Source organism: Gymnogyps californianus, chromosome 6 (genome assembly GCF_018139145.2).
Source record: "Gymnogyps californianus isolate 813 chromosome 6, ASM1813914v2, whole genome shotgun sequence".
Taxonomy (NCBI): Eukaryota; Metazoa; Chordata; class Aves; order Accipitriformes; family Cathartidae; genus Gymnogyps; species Gymnogyps californianus.
Genome location: NC_059476.1, coordinates 37,235,358 through 37,256,197, shown reverse-complemented (window position 1 = coordinate 37,256,197; position 20,840 = coordinate 37,235,358). Strand labels below are relative to the sequence as shown.

At 46.0% G+C, this 20,840-nt stretch overlaps 1 protein-coding gene across 2 annotated transcripts in view; it reads right to left on the bottom strand.

Moving 5' to 3' along the window:
- Positions 1-20,840, bottom strand: part of LOC127017490 (hexokinase-1) — a 39,411-nt gene that overhangs the window by 14,172 nt on the left and 4,399 nt on the right. The window contains exons 2-9 of one of the 2 annotated variants that reach the window (XM_050898565.1): positions 18,152-18,314; positions 13,057-13,205; positions 8,056-8,175; positions 5,229-5,324; positions 3,842-3,941; positions 3,567-3,750; positions 3,200-3,355; positions 924-1,157 (exon numbers count right to left, since the gene is read on the bottom strand). In XM_050898565.1, coding sequence (XP_050754522.1) covers positions 924-1,157; positions 3,200-3,355; positions 3,567-3,750; positions 3,842-3,941; positions 5,229-5,324; positions 8,056-8,175; positions 13,057-13,205; positions 18,152-18,314 — 1,202 coding nt within the window. The remainder of the gene's footprint in view (positions 1-923; positions 1,158-3,199; positions 3,356-3,566; positions 3,751-3,841; positions 3,942-5,228; positions 5,325-8,055; positions 8,176-13,056; positions 13,206-18,151; positions 18,315-20,840) is intronic. The other variant, XM_050898566.1, reaches the window with a different exon arrangement.

Below are 20,840 nucleotides of genomic sequence, written 5' to 3'. Positions count from 1 at the left end.
CCAAGACTGGAAACTGACTTGTTATCACCAGTTATTATTTACTAAATAAAAGCCTTTTACCATGTGTGCATAAACCACAACTGCACACTGCATATTTCTTCCATTTCTTTATTCTGAACTTAGAAACCCTACGCAGGTGCTGCTCTCCCAGCGCACAGGCCAGCAGCCACTCCCAAATATCTGCAGCATTAGGGCTTGGGCACTGGGGTTATTTTTGACACTAAGACTCACACCAAACCCTGTTACCAGGACCAGGTACACCCACAGCAGAAGAGCTCAACTTCCTCTCTGATTTCTACATAAATCTAAACAGCTGTTTGATTAAAAATGTAACTTTCAAGATGTGGAAAAACAAGACAAAAACAAGACAAACAGCAGTTTTTAAAAGGCCACGGAAATGTAAGCACCAATTTTTTTCCGCTGGTTTCCAAGTATATCTTCAGAAAGGATTGAAAAAAATAGGGTTCAGCACAGTCATTTTCGAAACAACTGAGTTTAAGTTGAAAATGGAGATCAAAGTGCATTAATGCAGGTCTCCTCAAAGCCCAATCCACGGGCACAAACTAATATTTTGTACAAAGAAATTCTCCTTCCAAGAGTTCTGTTGAGATCCCTTAAGGTATGTACTCAAACCACCATAGTTTTCACTGACATTGAAGTATCCAATGACTCAGGGTTTTGGTTCTTTTCTTCGTGGTTTTCTTGTTTTTTTAAAATCTCACTCTACTGCTTCACTTAAAGACACCTCTCCTTTCCACTAAGCTCCCCGTCTCAGACCAAACTCCCATGCCTACGTTTTGGGTTCCTCATCTCACACCCAAACTGCATGCCTGGGTGATGTCTTGGGGTTACATGCTCGACCCTTTGCAAACCAGAGGCCGTGGCAGGTGAAGAGTGTTAATGGCAGAAGCGGAGGGACTCACTGCGGATGCATCTTGTAGAGGGAGCCGTCGACCCCCACGGTGGTCCGGAGGCGGCCGACCCCTTTGTTATCCCGCAGCTGGTTGAGGATGGCACCCAGTGTAGAGGCTACCAGGTTGGCCGAGCGGAAGGACACAATGGTGCAGACGTGCTGGACGGCAATGCAGTCCTCGTGGGATGGCTCCACTCCCAGGCGGGTTAAAATTTCTTTGGCTTTGTTCAAACCTTCTTTGCTTCTATAAAGAGAGAGCGGTAAAGGGTACTCCTTAGTGGGGGAGCTATAAAATGCAGGACTGAGGCGCATCCAACCATGGGTGTCCCTGCCTGGGGCTTGAGAAAGGGGTTAGAAAGAAAATTTCTTAGAGATCTCGACCGGGAAGCTCCATGAGGCTTGAAATAAAATGCTCTAAATATGTATTCATTCACAGATAGAAACAGCTTTCCATTAAAGCCTGGTGCAAACATGCCACCTACAAACCATGCAATTCCAGGTACTATAGCAGCCACCCTATGGGCAGCATTACTCCCATATGTACCCAAGAGCCTGCCCTCCTTCAAGTTTGTTTCCCACAAGGCAAGAGGTACGTCGTGTCACTGGAAACCTGTCCAACGATAATTGTGTGCAAGTCTCTCTCCAACACAGACCACGTTTTCATTGTGCCAGATGATCAGATCAAATCTTGTACCGAGTGAGCTTCCTGTACTCCAAAAGTGAACGCACAAAGCATGGGACCGGGACCAGGACCAGCCCTGTCCTGTGGAGCCGGGGCATCCCCCAGGAGCACAGCATGTGCGGTATAGCTCAGGCTGCAGTTGGTCCAACAGTGCCAGACCCAAAGCAGAGCAGCAACCTCACGACAGCTCCTTCAGCGCGCTCCCAAGAAAATTAGCAACTTCCAAGCACTTTGAGAGACCTGGAGGAATTAAATGCTTTTTCATCACACTGATGCTTTAAACTTCAAACAGCTTCTCTCTGGAGCAGGAAGCACCAGCCCCACAATTCAGTGCAGGCCTGAGCATACACCTAATCCCACGCTCGCTCGCTTATATGTCTCAATAAATTAAGCCCAGTGTGAAAAACAAAACCCTGAGCGAAGGTTGCCCAAGTGATTTCATCCTAATGGGTCTCTTTTCAGGCTTTTACAACCTCACTGAATTTCTGCCTCTTGCACTGCATTTTCCCTCATTAGCACCCAGCCTGAGAGCAAAGTTTCTGGCAAAACTTATCCACGTCCAGCTCGGTCATTTCCCAGACAAAAACACAAGGAGTATATCTTGTCATTATTAACGGCACTCCATACATCTTTTTAAGGGCTTTTGCATCTTGCTAGCATCAGCTAGAAATTTGAAGCTGCACAGGGATGTGCTCCCTACTTATAACCAAAGTGTTCTTCAGGAAGTGAGGTGGGATTTCAGGGCAAGGTTTGCTCTTAATAACTGAATTTCTCAATAACTGTGTTTTTCTGATTGTTCAACATTACACTGGTCCATTACACAGACTTCTATGATTGAGACAAATGAACATGCACATTTAATGGAAAGCTGTTCAGATAAGACAGTCTGCAGGGACAGGAGTAAAACGGGGCAGGGGGCAACAGGCATTGTAGAAGTTACTGGCTGTTCCCTTGGCGTTGCACTCACAATCAACAGTACTTCTATACGTATGCACCAAAATCAGCAGCATTTCGAAAAGAAAAGCCAGCCCAATGACTACAGTACAAACTATCCCAGTGATGTGAATTTTAAAAACGCAGGGAGAAGAGCCAGTAAGTACTGACCAAAGGGGTGATGACACCATAAGAAACCAACTGGCACATAGTTCAGAGGTCGCCATGTAGCACCCAGCACTGCCTACGAGACTGAATGCTCTGCCTTGTCATGCTTGTTTTCTTTCTGCCCGGCAATCCTGTGGATACAGCAAGGAGCAACACAAGTATTTGCTAGGAGGCACTAAGCCAGTTCACTCCCATGTTTAGCTGCAGGGTAGCAACTTCTGAGTTTTTGTGAGCAGGGTGAGAGGTAGCACAGCGCATACCCTGCAGCTGCACGGACTGGTAGGCTTTCATAGTTCCTCCCCACACAGAAAAAGGGAGAAATCTTGGGGAGGAGGGCACAGACTGTCTGCTGGGGATACCCACATGCCAGCTCTGCACCTGAGCTGGAGGATGGCAGCCACCCCCAATAGAGCTCATGCCCCCACAAAGCAAAAAGAGATGCTGGAAGATTAACATTCAGAGACACTGTGAAACCCGGGGGGTGAAAAGGGATAGGTACTCACTTTTCTATGGCAGAAACGTGCTTCGTCTCAAACTTCCCTTTGGTGAGAAGCTCAGGGGTGATTCTCCCCTCAAAGAGCAGACCCTCCTTGGCCATCTTCACCAGGATGAGCCTTACCAGCTCCCCCATGTACAGCCCACTGACCATCTTCTCAAACCTGCAGGAGAGGACAGCAGCAGTCACTCACCCATCCACGGGCAACACTGGGAGGCAGAGCCCAGCTGTGCCACCGCACCGCCTAGCCCAGCCTGCGGTTTGCCTCACCACAGGCAAAATTGAGCTTTCTTCAACTGCTGAATTCATAACACAAGTGGAAAAGGGAGCGGAAAACAAAAGAAGCAAAGCTCGCAAATAACTGTCTCACTCACAGCTGCTTCCCAGGATTAAGGGATCCACGGTCGATCTCTCGATCAAACTCGGTCCTGATGTCTTCTAGCGAGCCATCATCTCCAAAGGCCCCCCACTCCGTGTTAATGCACATCCTGCCCTCGTCCCCTTCCACCAGGTCAATGTGCCGCATCTCCTCCATGTAACAGGCATTGGTGCCAGTGCCTTTAGGGAAAGGACATCAGAAGGTGCTAACCAAACAGGCCAGTCAAAGGGAGAAAAGCCACGTGCATGCTGCAGCAGCAATGTGCGTTACCAATGATCAAGCCAACTTCGCAACGCTGGTCATCAAAACCACAGGTCATCATAGTCCCAACGGTGTCATTCACAACAGCCATGATATCTGCATCGTAGTCCTGATGGAGGAACACAACGTTACTTGGACCATATGGCTTCTCTGGAAAACGTTGCTTGTGTTTATCACTGGTTCACTTATATCAACTAATTTCACAAGGAACAGGAGACAAATGATTTGTCTGAATACTACAGCTCATCTTCTTAAATATCACCTGTTCCGTCTGCCAGTTCCCTATCCCACGTACCCAAGAAGACAATGAAAGCAGACTAATGCACCAGGCAAACAATAAAACAGCAGTAGTGTAATTCTAGAGAGCAAAGAGCTGCTCTTACATAAGCACCCTTAGGCAGGAAAGAAAAGCGCTCTACATGAGGGAGGGAGGAACTCTGCAGTTAAACATCATGGAGTAATTTGATGCAGTTGCTTGAGGAGTCAATCTAGAAAATATTCCCAAGCTATGTATTTCTCATAGAATTCACTTAAAACACCTAGGAGTTTTACTTCAAGTGAAGATTTTAATACAAAAATACAAGCAAATATTGCAATTAAATAAGCTCTCTAAGTGACATGCAGTCTTTCCTTTCCAGCTTCTTCAGTGTGTTATTCTACCTGATACCAAGTCTGATGATAGTAACTGACTACAGTAATGTTGTTCGGTGGCAGTAAAACTCAGGCTTGCTTAAGAGTCCACAACTGCCCAAACAGAGCAAATACTGCCCAGTTTCTGATGAATTTGGATGCTGAGTAATCAACATATCACCACCTGGCTGCAAGCATTACGCAAACCCAAATTCATTCCATCTCACGCTCAGTGCCTTTTTATTTGTTCAAATCAGCAACCTGGTCACCTTCACCCTCTATAAAATCAGCAGTGAGAAACTGCAGGGAGCAACACAGCTCCCTGAGCCTGAAATCCCCCTTCTCTTCTACTCTACTCCTCTCCTGCTCCCAAGCAAGGCAGTTGCACAACTCAGCTGAGCCCAGACCATGAGACGCAGTTTCTCAGGAATGGGACGTGTCGGTATCGCTGAAAAGCTACGGCACTGACACACAGCACTTTCTCAGTTTTTGGAGGGTGATAAAATTGCTGAAGGTTGCCAGCGACAAACCACAACATAGTAACTCAGTTTTGTGCTATGAGGAAAATCACAGGTTCCACATAGCAACTCTGACATCGCTCCGTTTTCCCAGCAAACAGCAAAACCACACATCTTCATGCAAGAAAGCAGAGCTGCACCATCACTCAGATCACACGCTCAAGTCAGTGACATGAAAGGTGGCCCCTGATGAAGAAACGCCAGTTTACTGTGATACAGAGTTAAAAAAAGAATGAAGTACAATTTACCCCACGTTTCTTGATGGCTCTGTTAAGCAGCCTCACAACATCGGCTCCCTCCACTCCGCTTGCTTTGAAGCGCTTCGTCCAGGTTATCAGAATACCCTGATAAAACAAGAGAGCAATATTCAACAGGATGCCACCATAAGACACAAATAGATTTTTTTTTTTTTTTCCCCTTAAAAACAAGATTTTATACTTCAAATGCATCTTCAGGTCTCTTGTCTTATATGACCTAACAACCCAACCTGAGACAACTGGCACTCTTTGATTCTCATTACAGTAAGCTGAAAGATGGTAAACTGTTTTCCCCTTCCTTGTTTGTTTGCATTTTGTATTTTCAGCCCGCTCTTCTCCCTGTTACTCCTCGACAGTTTTTCTTGGAAAACCATTTAATCCTTTTGGGCCGTGGAAATCGACTGCTTTCAGAAAAAGCTGACTGCGCGGGACTGACTAAAGAGAAGGGATGTGATGTTTGTACATCCAGGACTCGGCTGCAGCGGGGATCAGACTGCTGCACATTTGCTGCCTGGAGTCCCAGCTGTTTGGGCTTGTTTCACTGTGGGATCATGTTTATGGGTTGAGGCAAATGGAAATACTGGAAATGTAGCAATGTATGTCCCTGACTTACAGCATGGATCAAAAAGGAAATCCTGGTATTAAATTCCTTGTCTGCAAACTGTCATAAAGAGCCTGCAAATCCCCCAAGGTAATGACTACATCTGATTTTTTTCTATTTAGATAATGCCTAGCTGATTCAGAGCATTCAGTATATAAGTAAATAATAATAAAAGAAAGCAAAGAGCATTGACAGTAGTCAACAGGAAGGACAACTCAAATTAGCTCAGCTTTTCATACCCATCACAATATTCACATCTATCACAACAGGAGTCCAAGAAGCTAAAAATCAGAAAAGCTGAAGCCTATAGGCACAAGCAGCCATTGCCCAGGTGTACATTTGCCCATATCTCAGCTTAAAAATCAAGCATGTGTCATTGTGCACATTTGCCCTCCCAACTGGAATAGCTACAGGGGACAGAGGGGTCAGGGCAGCTCTTTCCAGACCAGGAGGTATTCTCCTACCACTAAACCACAAACTCAGTTTGTGTAAGTTGTGCCACTGTGCTGCCCTCATTAGCACCATTTAGAAACCCAGCAAAGCCCCATGCTGCTGCGCAGGGAAACCACGGGCAAAGCCCACTCTGCAGGCACAGCTTTAATGGGCAAAAAGGCCCCTTGTTCCACGGAACTTTTATCATTCAGGAAACTGGTCGAACCACACTGGCAAAGAGCAGCTCCTCTCAGCGTGACCAGCCGCTGTGCTGGAAGGATTTTTTGCTTCACCAGCAAGGCCTTGGCAGCAGGAAGGAGCCCTTGGAGTGCAGCAGGGTTGAGCGGGACCCAACCATGAGGTGTCACCCTTGGAGAAACCAGGGACCACCCTGCCTCCTTCTGCTCACCAAGCACAAGAAAACAGCACCCAGGCAAGCATAGCCGCACAGAAGCGGCAATCCGGGAACAAATTTGGCCCACAGAATCCAGAAAAACATATTTTTCAAACATCAAAAATATCACAAAAACTCAGAAAGAGAGTTTTATTTTTTGGGTTGTTTTTTTTTTTTAATTAAGAGACACTCTCCCTTGTCTCTTACTATCCTCCTTCACTCTGCCACTGCTCATCTCCAAGTCTCTACAGCTGTCCCCAAGCCATCCCACATGCTACCTGCCTGCCCCTGCCCCACACAAGCATGATTTCATCCCAGCTGGCTTGAGCAAACCAGCCTGCAAACAAGCGCCTTCCATCATGCAGCTAAACAAATTTTCCCAAGGGCAACTCAACTTCACAACCACATCCCCAGCATGACTCTGCTGCGGTCAGTAGCCTGAGCCTTACCATGCACCATGGCCAGATTGGAGAGCTGCACCAAAACCAACTGATCTCTTCTGAACTGCTGCAGAAAAGGCAGCTCTCTGCTCTTAACTACATTCAGACCCTGAGTTAGTAAGCACCCTTGGTTTCAGCTCTCAGCATCACTCAAGAAGTATGAAATGTAATAAAAATCATGCCTCACCTGGCCCTCCTCAGCATCTGGGGAGCTGTTGCACCAGGCTAACCTAGAGACCTGCAAGCTAGAAAAGCAGGTCGTGCTTTAACAGTGCAACCTCTTAGCATTTTGTGCGGATTTAACTTTCCTGCGTTAATTTGCTACACCGTTGCCATAGCAATGCTGTACCAGGAGGCTGCTGAGTCATTTGTGATATAATGAGCAAAAGAAGGAAAATATCGTAGCATCCTTGTCATGGGAATCTCATCAGTCACTTCATACGACACTGGTTATTTCCATCCCTTTTTAAAGCACGTTGCTTCCAGGTGGCCTGCCCGATTGCCCTCAGTGCTGAGCATCCAGGCGGTGTGGGTGCTGAGCACCTCAGCACTGCTGCTCAGGAGGGAGACCCTGATCCGGATTGGTGTGTGCGCTTGTGAAGTTCAACAAAATCTGAGCAAACGCTGCTGGGCTGGGTCCTTCCCAGTTACACTCCATGGAGAGGTGAAAAAGGCTGCACCGGAGGCAGGAAAAACTGCTGCCATGTTTACACGGTAAACCATAATACTGAGGAGCTCACGCAGAGGCAGTACAAAACATCAGATGCCTCTTCGTCATCTGTTAACCAGCTCTTTCAGACAGAAACAGAAACACAAACATGAAGTCTGACAGTGAAATATAACACCCATTTATCCCGAAAATGAGACCTGTCTGGGATACTGCTTTCACAGCAGTGTTTTAATAACACAGTAGCTCTTCTGCATATTAAGAAAATTGTGAAATCTTCTTACCTCATCTAGCTTGGATTGTCGACATGGGAAAGAAAACGTAAACCCGACTGGTAGTTTCTTGTCTTTGATTTGTTGTTTTTCCATAAAGTCTCCCAGGCATTCAGCAACATGATCAAAAAGCTACAAGAAAGAGGAAAGTATAAAACCACCATGATTAGAAATACAGTTTCAGGGAGAAAATATTTCAAACTGCATATGAAAACTGTACTGGGTGAGGGGAAAGGGGAAAATATCTGCTCCAAATTTTAAAAGATATTTAAATGACAAAGCTATGAAAATACTCTCAGGCAGCGTATCTTAACACCTTAAATAATAAATTATGAAATACATTGTCCTTTTACACCCACACAAAAATGCTTTTCCTGAAACAAGTGGCATGTGGCTCTCGAGCCTGCCATAACCCTTCTACTTAACATTTGATGAGAACAAAAATGTTCTTTTAACCTTTCAATAACAGGAAGGAGCATCTCAAAAGAACATTTGGGATCCAGTCCCACATGAGGTTGAGCACTTTTACAGCTATGCAGAGAAGATCAACATCTGCTTCGCGCAAGCACTGCTGAGATCAGAGAAGACAGCACTTTGCAGGAGCCGCCCAAAAGGACATCATCTCTCAAATCTATTCCTAAAGCACACTACAAACAAACAAAAAGGAAACCCAGGGGATTTGTCCAAATATTTTATGTGTTCTGAGAAACAACCCAAAATGGGAACATTTTATGCATTTTTTTTATAATGCTGAACTATGCAGGCAGCCTGCACCATGCTTACAGGTACCAATTCCCACCTAGCCACCTCGATGGTGCCCTGTGACAATGGCACCACATGTGCCCACCAGCCAGGCTGGGAGCCAGGCATGCCAGGGAGAGTGTGGGCATGAAGGTGAGGGATGTCTCTCCCACCAAGCTATTTGGAAAGTCCCTCAGGTAGACTGCAACACTCAAAGCCAAAAATGAAGCCCTGGCAATTGAAGCAACAAAACCAGACGTTTGTATCTACCAGTACCAAAAAGCTAGACATGCCTTGAACTGACCCGTACCAGAAATGGATGTCAAACCTATTAACAAGTCACCACCTGCCCCAGAAGATAACTGTGCTTCACATTTTAACTCCCTGGAGAAAAAAAAAAAAACAACCCACCGCTCTATCTGCAGCATCGGTGGGACAATGCCAGGAAAACTGCCCAGAAGATTGGGGATAATTGGAGGGAGTACAAAAAGATATCTGTTGGTTGCAATTAGCCTGCACAGCTTTATTAAGAACAATTTACAGAGTCTCGGAGAGATGGGAAAGCACTACAGACAGGCTGCAGCAATTACAAAAATGAAGAGGAATATTTTGCTGTTCGAAGCAGATCAAGAAGCGGTGAATGTAATGTTACAATTTAACAGAACACCTTAAACACGTTCCTAAAATGAGGTCAGATTTGATTAAGCAGAAGTACAGTAGTTTCCCAGGGAAAATGTTGCCATTCATTGTCCTGGGCAAATCAAGGACATTTCACTGAGCGCACGCAGTGAAACGGCATGGGAAAGCAACCTACGCTGCCGCACTTCTGTAAGACTATTTTCAGCTGTCCTGACGAAGGAGAGAGGAAAAGGAGTTACGAAAAAAAGAACTATAGTTAAGTAATAAAATATGACAACTTCTCCAGGAGGAACACAGAAATAACAGGAGCATACGTTTTTATTATGCTTTCCATCTGAAAGTATCTTGCCAAATACTCAATCCTACTAAACTTTCAGCTGCTCCCAGGACTACAGATGATAACCAGGGGCCAACCTCAAACCCCTCAGGAATTCAGAGGGCAGGAAGCAGAAATATTGACTGTGGATGTTGCTACAAAAATCCTTCTCCTGCAATGAACCACAACTGCATAGAGAAGAGATGGGACCTGCTTTGTAAGTCCAAGTGCAAAAGATCCCTGGGCATTCCCAATGCACTCTGGAAAGTCCGTGCACCTGCCAGTGTTTGCCCGTGCAGTCCCGGCACGACCTGCCGAAGCTTGCCTCCATGAGTTAGTGCACACGCTTGCTGCAAGCAATGCACCGTGAGTCATTAGGGCTCCAGGCTGGCAGCGGGGCACGCGAGCGTAACCCGTGCTGCAGCCTGCACAGGCAAATGCGGTTAACTATTAGCCACATTCTTGACACTACAGTAGCAGTGTCTAGTCAGTAATGCACGGTCTGGTTGTGCTACTGTTTTTAATAAAGCACAGAGGGAAGGTGCTGCTCAAAAGGAGAAAAGAAAGAGAGAAGCATCTATTAATTTTGCTACCATTGACAGTCATAACATTTTTGCTAAGGAGACTCGAGGAAGCATCTCTATGTGCCCGTGCCCATATTAACATCCAAACCGTACAAGTGCCAAATAACTGACAGGACAGCAGAGGCAACGTTACAAAGTTCCCGTGGATTTCATTAAAGTAGGGCAGGCAGACTGAAGAAAAATCCAAATTCCCATCCACCCACAGGTGTGTGGTAGGGAACAGTGTGAGCCCAGTATTTTATCAAACATCAAAGAGACGGACAGAGTGAACACCGCAGCCAAGACGAAAGGACCAGTCAGATTTTACACCTTTATAGACCTGAAGCAATACAACCATGAGCTGCTGAGCCATATGATATCAGGCTTCATTGCTTCCTGTGGCCATGAAGTTGCCTGCTCAGGTTGGGCTCCAAGAAGTCTCCACAAGGATGCATTTGGCTGGCAGCCAGCAGACTTTGGCAAGCAACTGAAGATCTGAGCTCAAGCTCAAGCCCCTGAATGGGGAAGATTTAAGGAGCAAGGAAACCACAGCTTCAGATCGGGAGAACAGCCACAAATCCATAACCTACCTCCAGTGGCAGCAGAACACAAAAAGCAATACCAAAATCAAGCCTCAGGCACGCTCCCATTCGCTGAATTGACACAGAAGACAGGCTTCTTACAAATTTTAGACCTGCTATTACACTGCTGAAGTCAATGAGAGTTTTGCCCTTGACTTTAACAGGGAACTGTCTCCGACTGGCAAAGCTGTCAGCCCGTGCCTGACAGATGGACAAAAATAGAAGTTTGAATGCAATGAAGTAGAAAATATCAAAACAAACCGTGCTCGTGAGGCATGAAGCCATAAATCGCAATCCCTTCAATAAGCTGATTATGTATTAGGCTTTAAGAGTATAACTCACTGAAGTTAATGACACAGCTTGCTGAAAAACATATTAGGAGCCTACCCCATGCAGGCAGTTCAGTCCAAGTATTCCACTAATCTGGCTCAGAAATTTCAGAGAACCTCAGCCTTATGCATCAGTCATAAGCACCAAATCATCACCTGCCTGTGCACCTCCCGGGCATCCGCCATGCTTCCCTGTGAAGTCTCACAGCAAGCGTTTTAGTCGCGGTTGGATATTGTCATGGGACAACTTCGAACCCAGATGCAATCCTGACGATGCTTCCAGTTCTCCTCTTCTTTTCCTGGTACTTAAATACTGAGAGTGACTGTCCCCCCAGGGTCAGCGGAAGCCTTGCTCACCTCTCTTTCAGTTTAAAAGCCATGACAAAGCCTATCAGTCTGAGCTCCCCGCTGCTGGTTCCCGCCAGCCAAATGGTCTTTGGATATTTAAAAATTAAAACATAAACACGACAAAGCCCTGGAAAGAATGCAGACCTGATGTCTCCTTTCCTGGCTTCTCCTTACCACCCTTATCATGTCTCCATCAAGTGTCACCTTAAGACAGCCTGCCTTGCCTCCCCAGGACAGACATTTGCCCCCTGGGTGTGCAGGCAGCCCTGTTGCTTGTCAGTCTCCAGCTCCCAACACCTCTCGATGGACAAGCAACCCCGCGCTCCAAACCTGCCTCCAGGGCAGCCCACCCGACTTCCCTGCCTCCACCAGCAACAGGCAGCTCAGCTCAGGTCCCCTCCAAAACCTTTCCGTGGGAAAGCTGCTGCATGACCTTTTGGCCAGATAACAAAGTAATGATGTTAGGAAAAGTCTTTACAAGAAAGGCATTTTATTGCTGTGGTTCAGATATCACAGCAATGCTTATATCAGTGCTACTTACAAGCCATGATTACCATCTTACCTTCACTATTGCATTAGAATGCAGCAGTAGTTATTAGATATATACGTTAAGGGTATTAAGGTGACTACAGAAAATATATTAAGGGTAGAAATGCTGTTTGCATAATTTTTCTTTTTTTCCTCTTTTATTTATTCTTCTGAAACAAGCTATAGGTTTCATGCAGGTCTCATACTCCTAAATAGCACCTCATTCTAGTAAAAAGTGTAAAAAACTTGCTGTTTCCAACAACGAAAATTACCTGTTTTGTCTTACACTGACACAGAGACAAATCTGTCAGTAAAATATTCATTGTAATCCACTTCCTGATCATAAAAAGAAAATAAATTCTTCAAAAGAATCCAATCTGAAATCCAAGTAAATGGATCCAAACATTTTCTACTCTTGGAACATGGGAGACTAAAAAAAACCCTATCATTTATTCAGCAAAAATTAAGTTGAAGTTGTGCCAAAACATTCTATCAGCTTCCTGTAATTTTTCTAATGTACTTGTACTTTTCATGAATGCTGAGTTGCTCAGACTGCCAGGACAGATATGTGGCTGTCATGGGTATTTCTATCCCTCATCTAACATTACAATTGCAGGGTTGGTCATGCTCGTTGCTTACAGAGACCAAGTTGTTTTCCTGCTGTCCATTCCTACCTGTGGAAAGTAACTTTACTATAAAAGTCATAATTTTTATTTCTAGGCCATTTTTTCCCTAACTCAGCCAAAAGTCTCCCGCACAATGACAGCAGATTTGCAGCACCCATGCACACTCTATTACACTACCTACTGGTTATTTATTTTCAGTATCGACAGAGAGCTGTAGTCAAGTCTGTGCACGCTGTAGGTGCAACTGTTGAGATGCTAAGGTCATTCTTGTGGTGTTTTTCTAAAATGGCAGTGTGAAAGCAGCTCACCTCTAGAGAGACACCCTAAGGAAGAGGTGCTTACCCGTGTTCCGCTGCCATGCATGATATCTTCAGGTGTATTATAAATTTCGCTTTCCATTTGTACCGTCTGCTTTTTTTCATGCGATACCTTCACCCGCAGAATTCGGAAATAAGAACCGCCAAGATCCAGTGCAATGAAATCTCCTTTCTCTACGTGGAAAACAACACACAAGTGATTAAAAATTGTATGCAAAACAAAACTGCGAAACATCAAGCTCTGTTAAGTATAACGCATAGGCAAATGTCCAGTGCCTACGGCAAGCAAGTTCTAGCTGCAGGGTGTCCACGTGAAGGATCAACCTGATTCCCTACAATGTAACATGAAGTTGGTGCAATGGCAATGCCAACCACCGTTGGCACCACCACAGGCAACTGCAATGAGGGTTTATCCAAAAAGAATAGACTAACAGTGGACAGTCCGTATCCAGATCTCATGATGAAGCTGGCAGAGCAAAGATCCCAGGAGAAAGCCAAAAAGATGTTGAAAACAGAGATAGTAAAATGAACGGATGCCAGACCACTGATGAGCACTCTTTTGCTGTAAATGAACCTGTGTCATTTTGGCAAATAACAGTGAACGGTGTCTGGATTGTGCACTACTCTAAAATCAACAAATTACACATAGATGTAGTTAAAGCAGGAACCACTTATTTCACCCCCGGAAGCTGAGATTCACTGCAAACTGCAGTCAGAGAAACAACAGTCTGAAAAATCACAGGGCAGCCCTGCACTGCTGCAGGAGTTACTCAGAAGTTGCGATCCCTTGCACAGAGCTCCTAAATAACTCCCCAGGAGCCAGGGAAAGAGTTAGGATACCTCCATCTCCCTCTGTGGTGGAGAGGGATTTGGATTTCAAAGGTCTGAAGCCAAATCCACTAACGCCCCACCTCCATAGACTTCAGGGTGTAATTCAGGCAACAGAGACACGTGCTCTGGCTATCTGAGGAATGACAGTTTCAGCACCCCCTGGAGAGTAAGGCAAATATATTTGACTGAACTGCTTGTGCTATCTCACCTTATCAGAGAGGGAGCAAACAAAGACAGCAACTGTTAAAATCGCAAAAAGATAATATTTAGGGAAGCAGCGTGCACAACTTATCACACAGGAGTGCGTGTCCAGGCTGCAGTTAATCACCGAGGCTCTTTACAAGCATTCGTGTCTGCGCACGGCATGCCCGGGCTCACCGCGGCTGTTCGGAAGGCGGTGAAGCAGAGGCGCGCGGCAGTTTCTGGTCCTGGTTTCCTCATCGATTTGTACCTTTCTGCAGTGTCAGAAGCACCCCATGCCACAGGCAGAACGAGCTGCCTCCCTCACGTCCTGCACCACTGATGCATATTGCCAGTCCCATCCTGCAGTGCTCTTTGGCCTCTTTTCATTCTTCCTTCCAACTTTAAACTATGACTTTGGGAAGGCCATTCCCAACCTAACCGTTTTTCCATTTCTACCTAAATTCAATGTGGAAAGACTTCTAGCAGTTGGGAAGACCGGTACCTTTTGATGAAGCCTCAAACTTCGACTCAGCTCTCAGAGCCTTCTGACCCCACACTGTCACCAAAATATCAGGTATGCAATTTATCCATGAGGATTTCCAGATCCAGGCTTGCCTCTGAGATTACCCTGCCCAATCTGAGATCAAAACTTCTAAAGTCTGGCTTAGCGAGCTGCTCCTCCTCATCACCCCATGCACCTCCAGGAGCCCCCTCCCACCCAGCAAAGCTGATGAGCTGGATGAGGCATCCCTCCAGGCAGGACCTCTAGCAGGAACAGCCTAAGAGAGCCAAAGACACTTGCAAAAGCCCTTACAGTTTTCCAAGGTTGCAGTGTAATACAGCAAACAAAACACTGCCATGCAAGAAACCACAAAGAACAATAAGCTCCGTACAGAAAAACATAGCAAAACGACAGTGGGAGCCCTCAACTCCTAACAATCCTCCTAATTTTACTGCATTGCAACACAACTTTTCCTTCTTGCTGCTTAAGACATGGGCAAACTCAGAGTTTTCTGAAATACAGATCTTGCAGCGCTTCCCTACCTGTTTCTGAACAGCGTGGCTTTAAACATTGCTGTGCTCCAGTACGAATGTCGTTTAAAACGTGAACATATCCAAACTGTAAATGCAGTTCCAAACCTTTATAGGGTTCAGCATAACAAATTCAGTAACACATAACCGCCTTCATCGCAACAAGACCGGAAGCAAAACATTTACCACAAGTGTCTCATTAAGCCAAATACCTGAATAAGCTTTATTATATGAGTATCATTTGTCAAAAGCAAGCCATTACCTCCAATAAATAATGGAAAAATCAACACTGGACCAGATGGCCCTTTTCCAAGCCTAAACGCACCTAGGTACATACCTCAAACAAATACTGCACTTCAGAAGCATCTTCCCTGGCAGCAAATTAACAGATTAGCGTGCTTGATTTCCAGCACCATCAAGCTCATCGTAAGGTCAAATTCATTAAGAATTATCCTTTTCAGTTAAAAAGTAAAAAGAACTCTGAACCAGAATGTTAAGCTTTCTGTATGCAAAGTAGCGGTTTTCTTTCAGTGTACTTCAGGAACTCAACTCAGGTAGCATCATTTAATCTATGCTTTATAACACCAAGATGCAATCAAACCTGCTGTAAATTAATTTAGGAAGATCTTCTGAAAGCATTTTGAATTAGCTGGAGATACCATTCTGGGCACTCTGGACAAAAAACCTTGTGGCTTTCGTAAATTAAGCAACTCTGAATGGAGGAAAAAAACCCTGCTAACACCAACATCTCCAGAGTCTCCAAAATTATTACTCAAAAGCTCCTTGTTAATAAAGTACACAAGCACAGATCTGAAACTAAACAACATTACTTTTCTGAATAGTCAGCTCTCATAATAATAATCAGACTCAGAGGAAAGAGCTTACAAGGCAGTAATTAGAGACGGGCCAGAGAAAAGGGCAGGCTTTCAGCCTCTGGCTTTTACGGAGGGACAGCTGAAGGCAGAAATTGCTGTCAGCTGGGAGCCGAACCCACACTTTGGGCAGAGCAACATGGACACATCCGTGAGGGCCCCCCAGAGCCTTTTGGAGGAAGAGGGAAGGGGGCTTCACGTCTGCTCTGGCTACATCTGTGTGATGTCTGAGCCAGACGTGGCAGGCACATGCAGGTGAGTCAGGGAAAGAAATGCCATGACACCCACCCACAGAAAATATTGCTCATACCTGGGGTCAGAACATGCCCTTTCTGGGAAATAATGGAATGGTTTTGCCTGCATTTCTAACAGCTATCCAAAGAGACACTCGTAACCTGCATATACAGATTACTACCGTGTTATACAGAAATTGTCTGGGGCAAAGCACTGCCTTGCTCTAATCTATGCTGCAAAGACACTGACCACAGCGTGCCTGTCCCGGAGAGGCCGGCAGGAGCCAAATGGGCACAGGATCAAGAACTGAGCACCCTGTACACAACACATGAGGTTGCTTTTTTAAGTAGGTGTGTAATACATGATCTGAAATTAATGCCTTGACATACAGACACGCTTACGCTCGACCAGGGCTACCCACTGCTCTGGCTCATGCTCGGTCCCAGCAGCATTCAGCAATCTCTCGTATATCTCCTGGCCGGGCGCAGATCCCCTTTTCCCTGTGCTAAACGGCATCTCAAAGTCTCTCCAGTTTGTGCCATGGAACAATTTGCAAAACTATTTGACTCACTGCAAGCAGCTCAGATTTGCTAACCTGCAGTGCCTGATGGAGCAGGGTACTGGAGACAGGTCTGTACTCAACTGAACTCAAACAAGCATGAAGGAAAAAATGGGGATTTCAGAGTTGGTAAAAATGCTGGGATTCCACGCAAAAGCCCTCAAGTCATCTCACCTGCAAATCCTTAGAGCAACCCCTGCCCTGACCCAGCTGTGTCTTGCAGCTTTTGGCTTTCTCAACAGGCTGCAAATTTCAACATAACAGCCAGCAGTGCTAAATTAAGGGAAACACAGGATTCAAGTTTGTTCTCCCTTTGGTTTTTTTTAGACAGAGAATCACGTTTCAACTAAAAAGCTTAAGGTGGCAGAAAGCAACAGCAAAGCAGAACTATCAAAGATTTCCACCTGCCAGACAGCACCAAGTAACACAAAGCACCAGGCTTCATGTTCTTTCACCCAATAAATTCTTGATTTTGACTCAAAAAAAGCCTCAAAACAGGTAACCGTGTTATGCAGTTCTTGCAACTGTGCAATTTCTGCACACGGGGACATAATTCATGGTAGGCACCAAACTACAGTTAACCAACTCATGCAACATGCAAAGGAAATCCAGTGTTACCACTAAATAATAAACACTATTATATACTGTTTATAAATATATTTATATACTCTCTATATAGCTTTTTTTTTTTTTTATAAACACTAAAATAAGTAATAGGGGCAATCTGGGTCTCAAGGATCAACACAACATCTTTTTGGTTTCTGATAGCTCTTTGTGCCACTTTTATCAGGTACAGTGAGCACGGAAAAACCGAGTCCTACATCTGGATGGAAAAAGCTCAGTACACCAGAGCAGCAGCTTTGGAGCCACACACTGCGGCCTCCTTGAGTTCTGTGAGTTTGCCCTAAGACAGTCTGCAAGAGGTAGCTACAAAAAGCAAAACAAATGCCAGGAAACTCAAATTCAGCATATAAGGGTTCACACTTCCATTGGGGAAAAAATAAGGAGGAGGAGAGATGTTGAGTCAAGCAGCAAATGACTAAAAGCCACTGTATTTGTTAAGACTCTAGATCACATGAGTGTGAATTGCATAAATCAAAAATCTTCCTATGTGAAGTATTGACTGCTGGCAGACAAATCTCAGCGTAAATGTATTGACTGTCAGTGGACTGATTGCTACGAAGGGCTCTTCCATCGGCATCAAAATGGGTTTGACACAGGAATCACAAAATCCTCCAGCATCTGTACGAACAGACTTGCGCACAGAGGGGAGGCTGTCTTCAAAATGTCGTCTGGGCTTGCCAGAAAGCAAATCGCTCTTGTTCTTGGTAGCGCATTGGTGTATTTCTAACAGGCTTCCCACAAAGCACACCATGTTTAATACGGAAAAAAAATACTCAGCTCCTTACCTGAACCGTCAGGAATGGACCTCACAAACGTAGGAAGCATCTTCACTGCAGCCGTTGGGTTAAAATCTCTGGAGAGGCCGTTCTTCATCTCTCTCCTGAAGCGAGCCATAATGTCTATCAGCGTTTCGTCAGAGAGCCGCATGGCGTAAAGGTATTTATCAATCTGGGGAAAAAGACAAACACAGAGTGAAAGACTGCCCTGAGGTGCCCAAGTGAGGCTATACCTCTCTTTAATTGCAAAAATAGTTTATAGCCCCAGCTTGGCCCCAGGGCTCTGGCCAAGCCAACGACACAGTCACACGCTTCGTGCCTTATCTTTCAACTCAAAATCAAGGAAAATGTGCAAGTGCTAGGACCTACGTGAGCTGAAGCCCACCCCATCCTACTGCATTCCCAAGGCAAGACCCAGTCCCACATCACTCTGCCTCCTCTCTTCCACACAAAACCGTTCGCCCACAGCCTCGCACCACTATCTCCAGCCCTCACCCCACTTCTCAGCTCTCCTGACCGTCCGTGAGCTGAACAGCTGAAGCTAAAAATCCATCTTTTGGCACCTTGTCCCAGCTAGGGTGATGTGGGCGTTGCTGCAGTCCACAGAGGTGCCTTGTATTCAGAGCCTTTCATTGCAAAGGACTTGCCACAGCGGTTTTGGGGCTACGTCCCAGGCTGAGAAATTATTACTGTGTAGCAGACCATTCTCCCTATCCCACTCCAAAGCTATCACAGACAGAGGGTCAGGAGAGGCAGAAGTTGGCTGTGGGCAGGTAGCATCTTCCTCCTCAAGACAAAACATCAAATTAAAAGTTGTTGACTTCTCCCTTGTGGCTTCCCAAAACAGGAACTTTCTTTACCTCCCTGGAAAAAGGAGGCGGTTCCAGTTTTCCAATATTGCTTTCCATAATATTACACCCATCTTCAGCATCAGGAAGAGTGAGAGATGCTTTGATGCCTCAAAAATACAACTTGGCCTTGGGGGGGTTCTTGCTAAATGCACATGTCCCACCCCTTTTACCTCAGCTGCCAGTCTATTCTTGCCTTACTTCATTATCTGCCTTGGAAATTTGGTTCTGCAAACAGCTCAGACCGAAGCCACACCTTTGGGATCACTTTTGCTTGCAGCTTAGCAGAACCAAGAAAATAGAACCCTGCCCATGTTTTCTGTCCTCAGCAAAACTGGAAAAGCCACCTCATTTTAAACCCCAGGCCATCTCTGTACCAAGGCTGTCTGGCTGTGTCTCCTTTGCTGCTCTGGAAGCCTTGAGAGCAACTCATCTAATCTCCTAGCTGGCATTACGTCTTACAGGACCAATGCCACAATAAAACACCTCATGTGAAACGTATGTACGCGAGTGCTCCATACACCAGGGACTTTGAGACAGGAAGCAATGAATAATGCCGTTCGCAAAGGAAACGCAGGCAAAACGGAACTAAACCCTAAACTGCCCATAAAATCAGCGCCAATTTAATTGCTCCTGCAGAAAGTACTTCTGCCGCACGTAGTCAAGGTCTGCACCAAAGATAGTGTATCTCCCCGAGCCAGACACCCTCCCACCGTGACCAAGCATTTACACAGACAGGGGAGGAAGGCATGGATGGCGCTGCTGGGCGCAGCTACCCAGCCTGATCCTGAACCACAGGGCTGGGGGCCAGGCAAGCCTGAACCATGGGGGGCACAGCCAGAGGCTGCACAAGCTGCGAAGTGTTCAGCACTATTGCTTGCAGAGGAAGAGCAAAATAGTCATCAAACAGACACTAAGGGGAAGTTACGGTGCAACAATATGAAATGATACCACGCATTTGCTCCACGAACTGGTGAAGTGACAGTGCAGCCGTATAGCTGAAGGGCAGAAGAGCTGAGCCCAGGTTCTCTGCAACAGAGGCCAAATGCAAGACCCCAGGGCAGCATTCCCACATCCCAGCTGTGTCCTGTGCCGCCCCAATGGGCTGACAGCCCCTTCACAGCGACAATCACAGCCAGCCACTGGTGTCATTTCACTCCCAAGAACAAAAACCTGGGCGGGATGCACCCTCTCTGCAGCCCCAAATGCTGTGGGGATGGATGCAGAGGCTGGTGTTGGGCTGTGCAGGAAGGTCTCTTCTCCGTGGCAAACCCTGCCATGGTTTGGTGTTTTTTTAGCAGAGTGTCAAGCCATGATGTCAGAGCATGAAGTTATTCCCTTTTAAAGAGGGGGAAGAAAGAAACCCTCCTATTAAGACTAAGCTTTCAGCAGCCCACTCTGCCACTCAGAGGCCTGATATCCCAAATCTTCCAGTGAAAGCTACACTAACACATCATTCACACAGTCAGACTTCACTGTGCAAATAAAATACCACTCTACAAAGCCCCCCTGCTGCATCCTCCTCCCAAAAACAGGGCTGAAGGATCCCCCCCCCCCCCAAAAGCCCTGTTGTGAATGCAGGTTTTGGCGTTTGCACGGTCAGGACCACACAAGCCTGTTCTCCCCACCTCTGTCCCTATGCTGCCCTCAGCAGCGAGGGAAAACGGGAGGGAGGGCTCTTTTTCCTCCTGTGAAAAACCAATGAGTGCCGTCAGCGCCCTTACATAATTGGGCTGGACCCTCCTGCGCTCAGGGAGCATCGCCTCGCGTTGCATCGCGGTGCATCGCGTTGCGTCGCATCGAGGCCATCTTCATCGCTGAGACTCACGGGTCGGGAAGGCGGGGGAGAT